This window comes from Brachycentrus maculatus, unplaced genomic scaffold (assembly GCF_059751285.1).
Source record: "Brachycentrus maculatus isolate JH-2025_06_01 unplaced genomic scaffold, ASM5975128v1 h1tg000423l, whole genome shotgun sequence".
In the NCBI taxonomy this organism is placed as follows: Eukaryota; Metazoa; Arthropoda; class Insecta; order Trichoptera; family Brachycentridae; genus Brachycentrus; species Brachycentrus maculatus.
Window position 1 is genome coordinate 314,400 of NW_028281171.1, and position 20,381 is coordinate 334,780.

Here is a 20,381-nt window from a genome sequence, read left to right on the forward strand (position 1 = left end):
ACTTTTCTATTCATCAGCAAATTTCCCGAATTTACTGAAATATTTACTTCTGTCTACCGATTTTATTCCACATTGCGAAAATTACATACTTATATACCTACAAACTATAAACTAGTTTGAAAATGTGTGGGACTTTAGTACCTATACATAGTTTTGTGTAGTTATAAAAAAATTCAGATGGAATTACCAAAATCGTCCAAAAACAATATATTTGATCGAAATCCATCTACATTTCGAATAAAGGATGGAAATTGATTGACTTTGTCACCATTTTTATAAAAAAATATTTTGACGATACAAACATGTAAAGCTATTCTTTAACAGTTCCATAAATTTATTTGTGAAATGAATTTCGTTAGATTTGAAATTATGTCACCAAATTTTGTAAATTTTTGACTGTCGAAATTAGTTTTCAATTATTTTTTTAAAAAGCGTTGGCAGCGCCCCCAAAAAAATATTTTGACAAGTTTGTCGATACGCAGTTCTACGCGCAGTTCCTTTTTTCCGTTTTAAATGGTTGTTTTGAAGTGCGTCAGATTTATTTTTATTATATTGTTATTGTGTGATTTAGCTGTGATTTGGCATCAATTTTGGAAGAAAATTATATTATAGGTAATATGAGTCATTGCAATCAATATTTACGTTAAATAATAATTTAAAACTTTAAAACGTTATTCTAACCTTACTTAATTTGACAGATGCTAAATATTATATTGTATTGTACGCGATCCATCACGGTAGGTTCTACCAACATGGAAAATTTGTTGCGTCTAATAAATACCTGGTACCTACACATACACACACACACACACACACACACATACACACACATATATATATATATATATATATATATATATATATATATATATATATATATATATATATATATATATATATATATATATATATATATATATAAATATTCTTATATAGAAGAATATATTCTTCTTTATCTGTGTTGAGATTTTTTTTATAATAACTCCTAAGCGTTATCAAGGAATGACATTTTCTCTGCACAACGATACCAAACGATAGAATACAAGACATAATTACAGGGTGAGCCGCGGTCACTTCCTTCTTTGAAACTCACACTATTAAAGCAACATTTACTCTTAGAGAGCGTTTCTATAGCGCATTTCAAAGCACGGGATCTGATGTTTTTTTAGCAGTTAGTTTATCAACCTTGCCATGGACGAACAAGTAGCGCGCGTTTGCTGTGGAGGGCTACTTTTCCTTGGGCTATTCCATCATCGCAACTCAGCGTGCATTCGGAAAACACGTCAATACTGCGTCTGCAGATCGTGTCCCTGATCGTCAGTCGATTTGTTTGTAGGTGGATACATTTAGGGATACTGGTAGTGTGAAGGAGAAACATAATGGACTTTCCATAACCATCAGGACACCCTGTGACTATTTACTGTGTTTACTATCCCCCTGTGACTATTTACTGTAAGGCTACCTTAAAATATTGGTTTACACAAATTTTTAAAGACCCTTAGGTAGCTGAAAGACAATGTTCGTGTTGGTATTGCCGACATTGGTACACCTATGCTGAAAAAAGTGGACAGAAATGTCGAAATTCTATTATCTTAGCGTATTGACGAGGACGGTGGCCACCTTCAAGATGTCGTTTTAAAAACCCAATGAAATAAAACTTTAAATGTGCCCCTGTATACAGAAAAAAAAATTAAATCCATACTGACAATACTAATTGTGTAATGATTTTTCAAAATAAGATATACATATAGAAATAAAAGACACTTGAGTTGCTAAAGTTTTTATTATTCAAGAATAATATCTGCCTAGTAATATTCCTAATAGTATGTATATTCTGTTATGTATTTATACAGGTGTCCGGCAGCAGAATTAGGATTTAAGATTCTAATATAAAATAAACTGCAAAGGATAAACATTTATTTTAATAACTATATCACAAAGAAGAGAAGTGCAATGGCATCCAGACATCAATTCTCTAGCGAGTGGCACGGAATACTGAGGCCAGATTTCAAGAGTGTGTCCGACGTGACGATCTACATTAAGACGAAATATTTTTGTAAGAAATAAAATCCGCACTTTTCTTTGTGATACTTATTGAAATCAATGTATGTCCTTTGCAGTTTATTTTTTATTTGATTTTGAAATCCAAATTCTGCTACCGAACACCCTGTTTTATATGTAAACGGATTATGTTACATTTGATTTTGTTATTATTGTCCACAGTGCGATGGTGTCTTATAACTCGAATAGTGTTATAGTTGACACAGAGACACTTATTCTGTGCAGACTTTGCACGGAACAGAATGGAAAGTATTACATAGAACCTCGATTGCAAGAGTTGATCAAGGAATTCATCAACATAAAGGTATTTTACTATTTTTGCAACCAATTTTCATATTTGTTTGTCTTTTAAATTGGATTCTATTAATTCCACTTGTTTATATTTAGATAATTACCAATTAAAGTAAGTGGAGAAATATACTAAACTCTATAATTTAGGGTATAAAACTAAATATGTATTAATCCACTAAGTTTCCTCAGTGTCGGGCTAAAGTTGGCACATAGGAAGTATTCTTCAGTAGAATAATATCGATTTTTAAAATTTATTTATCGTACCCGAATAGCAAATTATGCGTGCCGCGTAAGGGTTTACGCATAAAGCGCGAGTTTGTAATAAATTTGAAGTTCATCATATAATGAATTTACAGAATTGATCAAATGGTGGCAAGGAACGGCATTTGTAATTTAATTTAACCAACCACAATGATATAGTTTTTTAGAAATAAAATATTACTTTTTAGATAGAGGCATTTGACGGCCTCTCCCAAATAATCTGTGAAAAGTGCCTCTTAACTGTAAGAGAGTTCCATCGGATCAAAGAGCGGTTTAAGAAGAAGCAGCAAGCCCAACTGGAGAGGAGGGAAAGGCTCATTTTCAAGGTAACTAACTGAGCTATTTCCAACTTCCAACATAGTTTCAGGAGTTGAACTAAAACAAAGTAAGGAATTGAACTGGAACAAAAATTGTATTTTGTTTCAGGAATCTGTCAAGGATGAAAACACGTCGGTCGCAATACTTCCCGTCCCCCCCTTACCTTGTACGTCCCCCACCGCCGCCCCGGTTGCTCCCTTCACTGCTCCGACATTTGTCCCGGAAACCTTAACCGAGGTTAAAAGCGATAAAAATGATTCCCGATGTATCAAATTTCACTGCATATTTTGTAACCGGGCCTATAATAACCAAACAGAGTTGCGTACGCATCGTTTGAATAGTCACTCGACTCTTTCGAAGTTCACATGCGCACTCACCAAGAGCTGCTGCATCCGTATGGAGAAGCTTGGCGCATTCCAAAGTAAAGTGAGTTGGAATCCGTCTTGGGTCGATCTGTGCCCGGGCCGGTCTGTCAAGTTTTCCACTTCAGACCCCTTCCAGTTCCAGACTCGCGCAACCACCTCCCACCACCACTCGCAGGTGCCGACGAGCCGCGACGCGAGCACCACCGATGAGGGGACGGAGAACAGCAAAGTCGAGGGAAGCCCACCTAGTGCGCCTTTGCCAGTCTCTTTTTCGGACTCCGTGGGTATTAACGGCGGTAAGTATTAATTATTTCGTAACTTTCAATTGTAAAAATACTCGTATAAATTTTCAGGTTAAAAAAATAGTGCTTTTCCATCGCGAGGGAAGAGCCAGTTTTAACAAATTTGATGTCATCAAATTGGATTTGATGTCTTAAGTAAATTAGGGCATAGTAATCCCAAAAGTTCCTGGTTACAAATGGTTAAGCTAGCCTATGACAGGTCGCAAGCCCTTTGAATACCCATACTTTCATATACTTCTTCATATATGTGGAGATGTCAATAACTTATTTATTTATTTAACAAATCACATACATAAGTCACTTATGTATATAATATTCCCGATGAGTAATTTCCATTACTAATTTTGGGACATGGGATTAAGGTTAACAAGTCTGACAAAACAGATAGGAAATTAACAAATAAGAAAACACAGGGTATAATATGTAAAATACAAACCAATAAAAGGTACAGTAAATAAGCATATAAAAAAACATGAGGTAAGAAGCATGTTTAAAGGAAAAAAAGAGAAAATATAACTAATCGCCAACACAATAATATCGTTCCATAAAGTTTTTTCAGTTCATTCATTTTGGATTCCTGACTGGGTTCTATTTTATACATGTCAGGCAGGTGGTTAATTAAGACCTTACTCCAAACTTTGTTATGTTTATAGGCTCCACATGTATTTTATTTTGTCCTCGTGTATTATAATGATGAATTTCTCTGTTAAAAATCGGTTTGGTGTTGCTGTCAGTCGATAAATTAGTAAACAAACCCAGATTTGTGAACAAAGATTCGGACACGCTCTAAATATTGTGAAATTATACTATTCCAAATTATACGCTTTCAACTAGCGCTTTTCCTTATCAACAGGCATTTATTATACTGTTTTTACAGGAAAAGAGAATTCTGGTCTCTCCTGTGAAGAGGCGGAGCCATCTGTGGACCGAGGGTACACTGAACTGACCGAGAGAGTGGAGTCCCGCTCGAAGACACTCACTAAAGAAAAGACTGTCGGAGGTCCCATATCCAAGCCGATTAAAATAAAAGACAAGGAGAGGGATCCCTCGCGACTACTTTCTTTTTATGCACAAAATAAACAAAAAAAGAAGACAAAAATTGTAAAAAAGAAGGTCGATAAAGGCCTCCTCCCGTCTGTTGCCACGCCCCTCCTTACTTCATTTGTCCCTCTGAACCCGAATGCGGTGGTCCCACTCAGATGCCCAGCCCCAGACGCAGGTGGCACTCCGAGCACGACTAAACAACAAACTTCGCCCAGAAAACCGTTGAAACGATGGAATATCGTAAGTCACCCTAACAAACCAGTTACCGTGATAAAGTTGCGCGCGGAAGGATACGAGACCCCTTCGAACTCCATTAACAAGTTCGTGTCATCGAGCGACGTATCTTCCAAGCAGACTCTGACACGATCACCGTTCATCAAGTGCAGGCCCGTGTCGGACCTGATGCCCCCCCCTCGCGCCATTCGTCCCGCTCCTGGAGTTGGTCCTGTAGAAAAAACTGCCTCTAAAGTCTCGGTTATTTACCGCCTTCTTCACGCGCAGTCATTACGTACAAACACTTTACAAAATCGTTATATCATGAGGTGGTACTAGAAGCAGATAATAATGATGAGGAGGAAGATGAAAACATCAGTCCCGATGTGAAGATTTATTATTTAGTATTCAGCGCAGAGAAGCGAAAAAAGGGCTGAGATGGAGCCAGATAGCGAGTTCAGTCTTGAGAAGCGTGGTCGAGAGAGGAGATGTTAAGATATATTGATTTGAAAATTTTGGAACCCCCGCTTATAAACAGTTTTCGAAAGCGTAGTGAAGTAGTTTTCACAGCGATTTTTTTACCTTTTATACAAGTATGCATATGTATATTTATATTATGTAATTAAGCCTCAACCCTGAACAAAATATTTGTATGTACCTTGAATCTCCATTTTTATAGGCTGCATATATAATTATCATTTCAGTTAGCATAAGAAGAGCAATACAATAACTTTATTAAAATAAAAGTTGTGATATTTTTACATACAATTTGTTATACAAGTTTGCGCGAGGCAGACGCATGGATTTTAAAATGAAATAAAACAATCTGTTAAAAAAAAATTTAAATAATTTTGTCTTGATTTAGATTAAGTTTTTTTTTTAACATGGGAAATTTAAGTTTACATGGATATTTATAAAGTATCGCCTGGATGGCGACCATTATACTCTTAAAACTGAGAAAGCCCTTTTTCTGAAGTTTTCTTGCGCTCTTTGAAGCATTGCCATGGGAAGGCGATTTGGGCTCGAACAATGTTTTTGGGGGTTGCTCAGGGTTTAGGTATACTCAGGGCTTTAAGTTCCGGAACTCTCTTCATACAAACTTTACTAAAAGAAAATATATTCAAATATCATTGAAATAAAATTTAAAGCGACTTTGCCTATCATTTTGACGAATTATATAGATATAGATTGTAATTACGTAAGCGCGAATAGTTTCGTCTAATTGATTTTGAAATTTTAAATAAAATATAAATTATCCGTAAAAAAAAGTGCCGGAAGCTGTTACACAGCGTTATATGGAAAAAACGCCCTGGGTATACCTATAGGAAAAAATTACAAAGGGCCAAATTGGGAGAGCGCGCTGGCCAGTTCAAATCTTTTCTTAGAAGGACGAGTCGTCCAGAGAATAACTAAAACCGAACATCCTTTAGCTTCATCCCTTCCAATTCAGGCAAGAAAAAAAAATCTGGATAATGGCTTAGTAAGGTAAATTTCCAATTTTTCATTTGTCAATCTCATTGAAAATTATAAAGATCAAAATAACAGGAAATGCTATCATACACTTCTTTTAGTTGCAGTAAATTTGGTAGTTGTATTAAGAATTGGCATTTCCGCTAGTTGATTCGACAAATAGTTTACTGCGATTCGTAAAAGCATGTTGTATCGATCGTCTGATTTTTATTTTTATTTTTTCACCTAACGTCCAAGTGACTGAAATCTAGCTACGGCTTATGCAACACCGCTTATCATGACCCTACTCAGGCTTCAACTTTTTAAGTTTTATAGCCTATGCCTACTCGTGAGTGGATTTAATCTTTATGTTTCAAATTTCATGTAATTCATGAGTTAAATTCTAGGCAAAAACAATCGCGATAACTTTTATTTTTGCATTCCTTTCTTTATATAATTTATTTTAAGGCAGGTTCTTGGGTAGGTATTTAAAAAAAATATGGCAGCTCTATCGCCTGTACACATATTTTTTTATGCTGGCAACTATTTCCATGGAAACATAAATTCCATAGAACATTTTTGTAGGTGTCGTTATTTTTTATTATTATTTTAGTTTGTAACCCCTTGGCTACCACAACTTTTAAGGTTGCTATGCTGAAAATTCCACGATTTGAGCATAAATTATTCAAAAGCAATGTGTTCGATAATTTATAAACACTCGTGCCATTGTTGAAACAAATCTGTTTTTAAATTTTATTTTTGGCGTGACGAAAATATCTCTCCGAGTTTTGTCAACTAAATGGATGCAACGTTATAAGAAATCGACTAACACGTAAACGCTGCTTGTTGAATGTCCACCTCCATAAGGCGGAGACTGACCGGAGCATTTCGTCGTAACAAAACATCGTAACATCGCTCGCGGCGAGCATGTTACGTTATGACGTTGCGGCATTGCTGATTGACCGCGATCAGTCCTGGCTAGTGGCCTTTTGCTCAGTGTTGCCGTATGTCCGAGGATTCACTGAATTATTTTAAGTTGATATAGTGTTGATATTAAATTATTTCGTTTTGGAAAATATGACGGGTAGGGCTGCATCCCTTTTTGTCATTGTATCGATAATCTAGCACGTTTTGTTAAAAATGCGACATTAAGTATACATTTAAAAATAATCTACCATTTGTACACTTTTGTTGCCAGAAATGCTACGTGGGAAATCAATAGATAAAAAATATTGATGTCATTTATTGTAACAGATATTTTAATCACTAACTGTCAATCCGTCCGATAAATTATTAAATGTTAAAATACCCGCATTTTCTCCACAAAGTGCCAATCCCCACAAATTCCCCGCAGTTTGGGGAATTTCCCACAGATTGGCAGCCCTGTACTAACTGAATGCTCACATCGTAACATGTTACGTTACGACGAAATGCTCCGGCTCCAGATACGTCAAATCCGACGGATCTGGCATTTCTCGCTAGAGTACCGAAAGATGATAATTTCAACTTCGGTAGCCAAAGGGTTAATGTTAGTAAAGTAGCCAATAGGATAGACTAAAATCTTTGTATCAATCTTTTCATACTTTTCTTGTACATAATCTTTCGGCCGCATATAACCTTAGCGGGCAATGGCATATAACAAATAAAATTTGATTGAAGTGTATTTTCCGTATTTTATAGATAATTAATTCATTTGATGCGATTATGAATCACTTTCTGACTCAATACATATAAGTAGTCTGTGGTCACTCGTATTAACTAGGTTTGTCACTTTGACAGATGAATATGGCAGGCGGTAATCTTAGTTATGTAGCGGCAGTTTTAATATTTATTGCCTCGTTTAACAACGGTAATTATTTTAAAAAACTCATAATTTAGGCTTTGATTATATTAATTTCCCAAGGAAAAATACTTGCTAAACTTTAGTGATCGTTTCACGCGTGTATGTTTTTGTTTCCAGTGAGCAGTCAGAGATTGCGCGATGACATGTACAAGTCGCTGTTCGGGGCGGCCGCTTGCTTTCGACGACTGAATGGCACCCACCAGACGGGCTGTTCGTGTGCGTATCTATATATTTATACTCTTACATGCATTGATTAATAATGTATTTTCCGATATCAACGAAGAACTTAATCAACCGGTACTTGTCGGTGTTCTCACTGAGCTCATCGTTCCAGGATTCAAAATATCCACGTTTAGGACTCGTAATATTTTAGTACACTGTTTCTCGAGTGTGTTCTTAAGTGTGGTATTCATTATTTCATATTATTTATGGAATGCTATTGTAACTGAATGAAATAAGCGATTTTTGCATTACTTTGAATCAATTTGTATAATATAATAAGCGCCGGTTACAGCACGGCGCGGCGGGTCTGTGGGCGCGGTGCACGTGGTGCGCGGCGACGATGATGCGGAGTGGGTGATGTCGCGCGGCACTGCGGGTCCCTACGCCGTGGTCCTCGCGCTCGAGGACTTTCGCGCGCCGCTGCTGCGCCGCCTCGCCGCGCGCCCTGACGCCGTGGCCGGCATCATCCTCGTGCGCAACTCCTCGAGCAAGTGAGTGTCTCCGACCTTACCCTCGCGACCTGCACCGACTCGCACCGACTCGCGCTGACTCCCCGTCCCCGTTGCAGGCCCTCCTGGTTCTCGCACTCTGCGCGCTGCCCCAACAGCGGCTCGCAGGCGCCCGCGCCGAGCCCGCAGTGTCGCGAGAACGCGCCCGACGATGAGGTCTGGAACCCGCACGGGTCGGCTCTGCTTCGCCACGACTTCCCCTTCCCCATCTTCTACCTGCCGCCGACCAAGATGGATTCCATCGCGGCGCTGTACGACTGCTTCCAGAGGTGACCTACTACCCTTTTCCGACCTTTATTCGACGGCGGTCCTTCATCTTATCGTTCGGCTCATCCCCAGATTCAACTCGTTCGACCTGGATGGGCAGTCGCAGCGCTCCCTGTGCGCCGTGGACATGGACTTCTTCATGTACGCCGCCGTGGACAGCCGAGTCTGCTTGAGGAAGTAAGTGTTGTCGGTATACGACGCCGTCTGTTTTCTAACCGAGTATAAACTAACCGCCGGCCCGGTGTTGTTCAGGTCGCGCGTGGTGAAGAACCTGAGTTCGGTGCGCTACTGCGACCCGCTCGGTGGCAAATCCGTGTTCTTGAGCTTGTTCCCTCGCGGGCCGTACTCGCACTCTCCCGAAGAATACGTGAGTACATCCTTTCCTTGCGGACGCCCATACTCACACACACACCCATACACTCTCGATGTTGACGCTGTGTTTGTATGTTGCAGTTCCTGGGTAACGTGACTAGCGAACCCAAGGTCGTGAGGAAGCCAGTTGCCGAGAGGAACAGTAGTATATTCCTTGTCACGACTGACATCGATTCCACCTCCTTTTTTGACGGTAACTTTCTTATTTATTTAAAAAAAATTATATAGGTGATAATTTAGGAAATTAGCAATTCATCAGTAAATTTCCAAATTTGTTTTTAGTAATAAACATTTTTGTTTTCATTATAAACATAAATGTTTCCATTTCATACTATTTACCAAAGCAGCCCGTTATTTCAAACTGGAATCAAGTTGTAGTAGAGTGGAATCAAACCCATAAAACCTGACTTAGTCTGCCACACTGACCGCAAGACCACAACCTGACTGTTCACTTCAGTTCTGTTAAGTACCGAAAATTAGAGTTTATTATCGTAAATGACAAATATACAATATTATTTGAAAAGGGTATCAAATTCAGTTAAGTAAAATCAAATTCAAATCACATGCAAAAATTTAAACTGTTTCTCCTCAATAAAAACAGGAAATACCTGTTTTTAAATAGGCAGCATTTACTTATTTGTATAAAATTCCATATATCAAGAAATGATTTAAATATGAATATTTTATGTGAAAATATTAAAATTTAAAAAGATTTAGTTTTTACAATAAGTGATGGCACTAAAAAAAAATAAAAAAATTGTATGAAACTGAAAAAATATGTTTATAAATCTGCACATGAGAAAATTGCTATAAAGTAATTAAATGTAGTGAAAATTTTATCTATTTAAGTTATACAATTATAAAAAAGTACTTTCTTTTTGTAGTAACATGATGCTGTAATTGGACAAACTAATAAATTTGTGTTCTTTATTAATATTTGGAAAAATTTATATAAATATTTATTATTTAAAAAAAAATTAAACACGTGTAATAACCCACTTATTGAGTTTTATTTCATTAAACACGACTAGTTTTGAAAACTAATTGTGTAATTAAAACTGGTCGTGTTTACTGAAACAAAACTCATAAGCGGTTTATTATAGGTGTTTAATTTAAAAAAAAATCAACATGCCATTCCACAAAGTTAATGCCGAATCAATAAATAACAAAAATATTGAAGCTCTACTTTGAGAGTAGTGTGATGTATGGTGGCGAGTGTTGACGGAGTGGTGTTTGTGTGGCAGGGGAGGGCATGGGAGCCGTGTCCTCCGTCTCGGGCCTCGTGGCGGTGCTCGCCGCCGTGCAGCTGCTGCACTCCATGTTCCCGGCCAACCAGAATACGGACTATGGTGAGTGCCACCCACTCTACTACTCTCTCGTGTACTCGGCTGCTAGTAATCCCATATGTGGCTGTTATCAAAATATCTAGAGTTATTACCGTAATCTAAAGTTATTAGGATGCATTCTGTTTTGTGAATTTGTTTTTCAAATTCTATTATACATATTGTAGTATTGTTCAAACATTCTACTTTAAGGTATAATTTTTTTTTCTGAAGAATCTATGATTCAAACATGAGTCTTTAGTCACAGCAGGGCATTAAAATTTTGTTTTCAGTTTTCACAGTTCATATATATGAATCGTGCATTTAAAAAATATGAAAAAGCCGGTTAAAGAGAAGGTAGTAAATGTCTACATTTACTACCTTCTAGTAAATAGTAGTAAATATCTGTATTGAAAACTATAGTGCATGTTGGTCTTCGGGTCGACCAAAAATCGCATGTGTTAGACATTTTGTGTAGTTTTGAGTGTGTAAATGGTGCTATGGTGGTGAAGGGTAGTATTGTTTGCATGCTGTGTTAGTGATTGTCCTGACGAAGAGACGGGTACGTCTCGAAACCGGTAGACGTAAAAATCTCGGTGAGTGGTTATATACTAATTTTATTAACATTTTTGTAAAAAAATAAATAAGTAAAAATGACTAACCACAAAGTAAATGCTTTAAATATTAATAATATTGAGAATATTATAATGGCGAGTACGGCCTTAAAAGCAAATCATTATAAAAAACTAACAAAAAAATATAGAATCACTTCCCTAAACATATACTTTTATCAAAAATGTATTAAAAATAACATTTTTCCTCAATTCATTGAGTCTAAATTTGTAACATTCTCAAAATCCTCTAATATCCCACAAAAATCCATCCTCAAATTAAAAATAACGTTGTTGAAAGAAGTTTTAAAAAATGCCTTCAAAATAAGAAATGATACAAAATTAATTTTAAAAGTGTTGCACATGGAACTAACTCATATCCTACATCCCATTGAATGGGATTTATTCGATGATAAAGTAAGACACTTTACATCCATAGAAGCATACAATAAAAAATGCCAATTAGATAAAAAAATTAACGAGTTGATAAATAAAAAAACACTAAAAATAGATCACCCAAAAATACTAAATACGCATAAATTTCATGATCGCGTAGTGAATCTCTCTTCACACACATTCCTACCCGATGAAACTTCATTATTGTCAAAGGGTTTAAAATTCAACTTACAGTACAATATTAAAAATATTAAACCCGCGTTAGATAATTTAGCTATGGATATTGAAACAGCATTATTTAAAGAACAAAAGTCCTATCACTATAAATGTGCGGAAAGTTTAAATAATGAAGTAGGCAATTTAAATAATTTGATTATAAAAGATACTAATTCCACCCAAATATCAAACATTAAGACAACATTAAAAAATAAAGAATTAATTCTAACAAAAGCCGATAAAGGCAATTCGATAGTTATTCTAAATAAAAAAGACTATATTTCAAAGGTAGAAAACTTCTTAAACGATGATATTTTTAAAATCCTTCCAAATAACCCAACAAATAAATTCCAAGATAATATAAAAAATGCGATAAAATCATGTAAAAGCGATCTGTTTCCAAATGATAAAATAAAATCACAGTTAGTTCAATCAAATCCTCAAATTCCCAAATTATATGGCTTAATAAAAATTCATAAGGATAATAATCCCATTAGACCGGTTGTGTCCTCTTGTAATTCCCCAGCTTTTAAATTAGCGTCATTTATAACAAATACATCAAATAATTTAAATATTTTCCAAACTAAGTATACAATTAAAAACTCATTAGACACACTTAAAAACCTGGTACTCCCCAAAAATGCAAAATTAGTGTCGTTCGATGTCGTCAACTTATTTACCAACGTAAATATAGAACAATCAAAAATAATTATAAAAGATATTCTGAATACTTCAGAATTACCTGAAAACATTTCTAATGATTTAAGTCGTCTTTTCAACATTTGTTTAAACCAAAATTACTTTCAATTTAATAATAAAGTTTATAATCAAACCTCAGGCTTAGCAATGGGTTCTCCAATAAGCCCATTAGTTGCGGACATATTTTTAGATAGTATTGAAAATAGTATATTTAAATCTAATAATCAATTAATTAAAAACATATTTTTATGGAAAAGATATGTAGACAATATCTTTTGCATTTGGACAGGAACAGAACGACAACTAACTTCATTTTTAAAATTTATTAACACCTTTAACGATAATATTAAATTTACGCTTGAAATTGAAAAAGACCATAAATTAAATTTCTTAGACTTAACTTTAACAGTACTAAATAACACTATAGACTTTAATATTTTTCGTAAGCCAACTTATACAGATACGGTCATTAATAATATTTCCAATCATCCAATTTCCCACAAACATTCCGCTTTCCACTCGATGATACATCGCTTAGTGAATGTCCCGTTATCCAAATCTAACTTTGACACCGAGCTTAATACGATCAAACAAATTGCGTTAAATAATGGTTATAATGTAGAATTAATTAATTCTCTTTTAAATAAAAAAATTAAACAAAGAACCTTAAAACAGTTTTTATATCCCAAAATAATTAATGATAATAATAATAATAAATGGAGAAAAATAATGTTTATAAATAATATAACGAATAAAGTAACTAAATATTTACCAAAAAATATAAGACCGGCATTTTATACTAATAATAATATTGGGAAAATCCTTTTAAATCATAAAGATAAAAATAATATCCTAGACAATTCTGGTATATACCAATTAACTTGTGATTCTTGTCCTTCGAAATATATTGGTAGAACGTCGCGTAATTTTAATACCAGAATAAAAGAACACATACGATGTCTAAACAATAATAACTTCTCCGAATTTGCCAATCACCTCATAGAATCAAATCACGTCTTCAAAAAAGACACGGGAGTAAAAATATTAAACACTAATAATAAAGGGTTAAAACTAAATAATATGGAGATTTTTTATATTAGGAAAGCACTTAAAAATAATATTCCTCTAATTAACAACCAAATAAATTTTACATATAGTCCATTGTTAGATTCGACATCGATTAAACACGATTCGTCAATATCCAATTCGAACCCCCCCCACTCCTCTCATCCTACAAGTATATAAATAGATTCGATTCCTAGTCTAATTCTAATATACGTTTAACCTCGGCTCGTAACGCATGTCTGTATTGAAAACTATAGTGCATGTTGGTCTTCGGGTCGACCAAAAATCGCATGTGTTAGACATTTTGTGTAGTTTTGAGTGTGTAAATGGTGCTATGGTGGTGAAGGGTAGTATTGTTTGCATGCTGTGTTAGTGATTGTCCTGACGAAGAGACGGGTACGTCTCGAAACCGGTAGACGTAAAAATCTCGGTGAGTGGTTATATACTAATTTTATTAACATTTTTGTAAAAAAATAAATAAGTAAATATCTACACAATTTTTTCAATCCACTAAGAAAACAGAACATTTATTCTGTATTAGAAACTTACACATTTAAATTTAACATTTTACTAACTGTAAAAAATATGTACAGGAAAAAGCCACACATCAATCCGATTTTTTTTTTAAAGTAGACCTAAAATGGATTAAAAAATTATGTTATTTTGTGCTGCTTCTTGTGTTGAATTGACTTTTTAATTGAACCGTAGCCGTGCCATTTTTTTAATGAACATTACATCTATTTGCTACTTGTCTGCGTGTATTTTGGACACAAGACATTCCTAGAAGAGGCTGATTAAAGCGGCGCCGGTTAAGATCGGTGACAAAATAGTTAAGGAGAAATAGGCACACCAGCCAAAAATATTTCACTTATTTGTTTTTCCCAGATTTAAAATTTTTGCAGTATATTTGTTTTGCGAATAACTAACCTCTTCAGTCATTACTCTCGGCAAGTATCTGTCCGTGTCCTGTTGCAGATACTAATGTGCTGTTTGTGCTCCTTAATGGGGAGGCCTATGACAACATGGGGTCGCAGCGTCTGGCCTGGGAGCTGGCCCGCGGCTCTTTCCCAGAAGGGGGCCCTTCCCTCCCTCTCGCCGCGCTCGGTGCGCACGTGCACGTGGGGCAGCTGCGCAACACGCGCGGCTCGCTGCGCGCCTTCGTGCCTCCCTACAACGAGTCCTACAAGAACCGAGCGGTGAGACTCATCCCGAGAAGTGACTCCGCATAGAGTGGAATCTCCTTTATTTTTATGCGGTGATGTTGCGCAGGTGGAGGAGACTCTCTCGTGGCTGAACGCGTCGGGCGCGGATGTAGGGGTGGCCGTGGAGACGGATGGGAGCGGGCGCGTGCCGCCCTCCGCGCTGCACTCCTTCCTGCGCGAGCTGCCGGCCCGCGACTCGCGGCTCGCTTCGGTACTGCTGGCCGACCACGGCCCCGCCTTCTCGAACCCCTACTACCACTCGCTGCTGGACGACGCAGACAACCTGGACTATACCTACCTGAACCTGACGGGTGCCGGACCCCCTTTCCCGGATGCGCGCGTGCCGCCCGACAGCGTGCAGGCGCGCCTGGCCAACGTGTCGACGGCCCTGGGCCGCGCGCTGTTCCGCCACGTGGCGGATCGGCCCTACACCGGGGAACTGCGCGCGAGCGCCGTGCTGGTGGACGAGCTGCTGCACTGTCTGCTGCAGCGCGGGCCGTGTGCGGCCATGGTGGCGGCCGGCGTGTACGCGCCGCCCGCCGCGAGCGCTCCGCCCGCGCCCCCGCCGGCGCCCTACGTGGGCGTGCGCGAGTCCACCACGCACTACGCGGCGCGCCTGCGGCTGCTGGCGCTGCTGCTGGCCGGCACGGTGCTGGACCGCCCGCAGGAGCGCTGCGACGCGGCGCCGGACGCCGACTCGCAGTACTACGCGTGGCTGCCGGGATGGGACGGCGAGGGCCATTGCTTCCGGGCCAACATCAACACCACCTCCGCCACCAGTCCCGCTTTCGAAATACCCGGTGAGTTCCCGCCGTCCGAAAACGTCGGACAACTCCTTTTGTATTTCTTTCGGTGTCGATTCTTACGAAGTTGGATTTCAGATTACGACTTGTCGTCTTTGCGGTTCTCGACGTGGACGGAGTCGGTGTGGTCGGGCATGTCGCTGCGGCTGCTGGTGTTGCCGGCGAAGCGCCGCGAGGTGCTCGCGCTGTCGCTGGGCGCGGTGGCCGCGCTGCTCTCCCCGCTGCTGGCGCTGGTGGCGCGCCGCCATGTCGCCTCGCTGCTGCGGACCGTGCATGCCTCCCCGGATCCGACCTCGTGAGTGTTTTAATGGAAACTTTCTCGAAGGAACAAGATCTGTCTTTTTTCTTGTATGATTTTTACGTTTTCTATTTTTTCAGATCAAATGTGGATTGTTAAATTACCGGACACACTGACAAATATCCTTTTTAGGATGAACAATGGAGGAAGCGTGGTGTGACCACTTTGTAAATTCTAGTTTTTCTACTTACATATGTATAATGGACAATGTTCGAGTTGAAGTTCCATCAGATCAATTGACGCAGCTTTATTTTATTTCAACCTCAGAATAAAATAAAAATGCGTTACAATTATTTATGTTATGTAAATAATTGTAAAAAAAAGTGGAAATTAGCTTGCGGTTATGGATGAAATTATTAAATTGAGATGATCAAATTGCCCTTCTAAAAATAACAAAATTACAATTTCACATTTGCAATATATCAAAGAAGTTAATATGAATTGTGTTAATATACGGGGGTAGTCCCAGAAGTACCTATGTGAAAAATACATCACAAACACCCAGACCCCCAGCAAATAAAAATTTATTTTGCAATCGGCGTGAATCGAACCCGCAACTCCAGTTTCGCAGTCAAGCGTCTACCCAACTACGCCGCGGCACTTGTCTCTAATCTAGCTCGGCTTTGATATTGGTTGGACTGATACCTTTAAAATAAAAGTATCGTATCACGTCACAATAACTAATTTTTCACGTTTACAAACTCACCGATGGTTGTTAAACAAATACTAAACGTAGTGCTTAGAAATATTAAACCTCACCTTTTTTAAGATTAATAATTTTTTTCAAACAACCACCATCTATACAGCAGGTCGGTTACTTCTGAGACTACCCTTGTACATGCTGTGAGATCACTGTTCATGGAAATGAACAGTGATCTCACAGCATGTATTCATCTATACAGCAGGTCGGTTACTTCTGAGACTACCCTTGTACATGCTGTGAGATCACTGTTCATGGAAATGAACAGTGATCTCACAGCATGTATTCATCTATACAGCAGGTCGGTTACTTCTGAGACTACCCTTGTACATGCTGTGAGATCACTGTTCATGGAAATGAACAGTGATCTCACAGCATGTATTCATCTATACAGCAGGTCGGTTACTTCTGAGACTACCCTTGTACATGCTGTGAGATCACTGTTCATGGAAATGAACAGTGATCTCACAGCATGTATTCATCTATACAGCAGGTCGGTTACTTCTGAGACTACCCTTGTACATGCTGTGAGATCACTGTTCATGGAAATGAACAGTGATCTCACAGCATGTATTCATCTATACAGCAGGTCGGTTACTTCTGAGACTACCCTTGTACATGCTGTGAGATCACTGTTCATGGAAATGAACAGTGATCTCACAGCATGTATTCATGTTTATTTTCTATCATCCCCAAACAGACAGTAGCTGTTTTGCAGCAGACGTATGGTGACATTTCCTACCACACACAGCGCTGGTATTATTACTCAAAATATAAACATAAACAAATAATATGAATGTGAGAAAATCATCTTCTGTCAAAATGTCTTATGTTTTGTGTTTCAGGTTGACAAAGGTCACTATAGTTGGTTACCGACTTGTCTGATCCAGAATGATGCGATAGAGCATTTCATTTTTGACTTTTTGCTGCAAACCTTTCATGCAATCATAACAAATATTTTGTTTTGTTAGAAATCTTTCAAAATTAATACAAGACTGAAGGCTGTCAGTGTTATGTATGTACGTGTATATGTAAATCGCTGGCTTATAATTTATTTATAGTTTGATCACTCTAGACGTAATTGGAAAACAGTCCTTATGATATCACGACTGGATACGTACATATCGCTCACTCCTTTCAACAACGTCATATATCATAAATCGACAATTTTCAATGCCCAGAAAATGTACCATATCCCAGCAAAAGGGGCATATTTTTAACTTAATATTTACCCGCTACAGGGCAGAAAGTGTTGTTTTTGCATTTTGAAGAAAAGGTATTGTTTAAGTATTTTTTTAAATATACAATTTTTTTTCAAATGGAGAGAACACCTTCAGGTTTTACCTAAAAAGATTTGTTGCACAGTAAAAAGTTCAAAAAGTAGCTTTATATTTATTTTTAATACATTTCATTATATTCTTAAACATTTTAAAAATGAACTCCTGAAAAATCAAGTTTTCTGATATATGACGTTGTTGAAAGGAGTGAGCGATATGTAGTACTAGAGCGATATTTTCAGCAAGCGGCACACAAAGCTACTAGACTAGAAGTTTAGTAGTCCTGTAGACTTATGCAAGTATTAACATGTACGTATGTAGGTACCGCTTCATTCCGGGTATTTGTGTACATCAGTACAATATTACTACTTTTGTACGGTTGTTATTATTTAAATGAGCTTTCGTTTCGGTCAGTTTATATAACTATTATTACATATTATTTATTTTGACTGCTTTTCGTATGTAAATTGTGACAGATTTATTAATTGTGATACGTAATATGTACTAATGTTGTATTTATAAATTTAAAATGCCGAGGATGGTCATGTTAAAACGTGTTACATTTACTATTTTTACTTATAATAAATAGTATTTGCATTATATTTATAAAATGAACATTTAAAAGAAAAATTTTATATTTCCAATCACAGGTAATGTTAAAAGGCGTGACATTATACATTCCATATTTCTATGGAATTCAGCTATGGAAACATGGTGATGAAGAGAGAAGTTTTAATACAATTTTTAGGGATTAGTTGTTTGATTAAGTTTTTCGTCATGTCACCTTTCCGAGAAAAAGACCAGAAATACAACTTTATTGTGGATTCTATTAAAATACAAATTTAATTATGGATTCTAATTAAATGTGTGTAGGTGGAATTTTCTAAAAATACTAATAAAAATTAAATATTCTACAAATTGTTTTATTTTATCTTCGAATGATTTTAACCTATTCTGGGGCGATTGTACCTTGATGTACATAAGGAGAACATTTGTGTTTTATTATTTTAGGAAAGTGAAGCTGGTGCAATTTCTGAACTAAATGGAGTGATGGAATTGAATTTTTTTCAAAAATAGAATCGTAAATTGATGATCAAATAAAATTTTAAGTGAGTTCAAATAATAGTAGCTTAAATTTTGGTGGGATTGGCAAGCTACAAACAATTTTTAAAAACTAAGAAAGTGTTGAAATATGCAATTTGAAATTTTATTTTTTTCTTCAAAAATATTCATAATACTAACAATGGCAACCATACGAATGACATCACACTGATATGCGGACGCTTCATGCAGCAAGATTATAGGTAACGTTTAAATGTTGTTCGGAATATGAATATACGTTACAATCTGACAAGAGTGGCACGTGTAACATTTACCAATTGGTGAATGTTACTCGTGTGTAAAGTGATCACTTAAACCAGCCTTTGACGGTCGTAAGCCCTGTAAATACCCAGACTTCCATATTCTTCTTCATATATGTTGAGATGTCATAAAATAAAATGAGAAATAACTCCTATAATTGGAGATAATCCAGATTTGTGAACAAGTATTTGGACACACTCAAAATGTTATAAATAAATTAACTGGTCAAATTATAAGCTTAAATAATAAAAATGAAAATGATATTTTCTAGCGTTTCTCATGTATGTGATTATAATCCAGGATTCGGACCTCACATACTAGTATAAAAGTTTCTGCTCAATAAAAAGCTTCTTTTCATCTCACCAATAGATCTTTAGTGAAGTTCTAGTGATTCAAGAACAAGGTTTCTTATTGGTTCACATATATAGAACTTCCAAGAATTTGAGTACTGTGGTTGTCAATAATGGGTGGAATTGGTGAATGTTACACGTGTGTAAAGTGATCACTTAAACCAGCCTATAAATATACTGCTCAATAAAAAAGCTTCTTCCATCTCACAAATATGTCTCTAGTGATCCAAGCACAATTTTTCGAAATCGGATCAAATATATGTAGAACTTTCAAGAAATTCAGTAGTGTGGTTGTCAATCATGGGTAGAATATATGTGTATAGTCTGATCTCTATATACTGCATTGATATTCATCACAGTTTTCGTTGCTTTGTTGCCGTTTTTGATCTCATAAAGCATAACATGCTGAGTATGCAAAATATGTATTTTGCATACTCAGATATATTTCATAAATGTATTTTATAAATATATTTCATTGAATTCATTTTGTATTTTCAGAACATATGGAAAACTTTGAAAATCAGTGTTTCGATGACAGCTGATGGAAGTTAGGTACATTAAGA

The 20,381-nt window shown here is 36.9% G+C and overlaps 2 protein-coding genes across 3 annotated transcripts; both read left to right on the plus strand.

Moving 5' to 3' along the window:
- The first annotated feature begins 490 nt into the window (after window positions 1-490).
- On the plus strand, window positions 491-5,695 carry LOC148302663 (uncharacterized). Of its 2 annotated transcripts, none has more exons than XM_088271265.1 (5): window positions 491-612; window positions 2,224-2,365; window positions 2,802-2,939; window positions 3,040-3,592; window positions 4,476-5,695. In XM_088271265.1, the coding sequence occupies exons 2-5, from the start codon at window positions 2,228-2,230 to the stop codon at window positions 5,192-5,194; spliced, it is 1,548 nt and encodes a 515-aa protein (XP_088127391.1). In that variant the 5' UTR covers window positions 491-612; window positions 2,224-2,227; the 3' UTR covers window positions 5,195-5,695. The 2 variants fall into 2 exon arrangements, with proteins under 2 accessions (XP_088127391.1, XP_088127392.1); XM_088271266.1 differs by lacking the exon at window positions 491-612 and adding an exon at window positions 1,941-2,056.
- Window positions 5,696-7,851: 2,156 nt separating this feature from the next.
- Window positions 7,852-19,024, plus strand: Nct (Nicastrin). The gene is made up of 13 exons (XM_088271231.1): window positions 7,852-8,153; window positions 8,265-8,363; window positions 8,662-8,860; window positions 8,938-9,147; window positions 9,218-9,322; window positions 9,398-9,512; window positions 9,599-9,710; window positions 10,762-10,866; window positions 14,802-15,022; window positions 15,096-15,828; window positions 15,910-16,126; window positions 16,210-16,938; window positions 17,323-19,024. Exons 1-12 carry the CDS (start codon window positions 8,084-8,086, stop codon window positions 16,226-16,228), a joined length of 2,205 nt encoding a protein of 734 aa, XP_088127357.1. The 5' UTR covers window positions 7,852-8,083; the 3' UTR covers window positions 16,229-16,938; window positions 17,323-19,024.
- The last annotated feature ends 1,357 nt before the right edge of the window (window positions 19,025-20,381 follow it).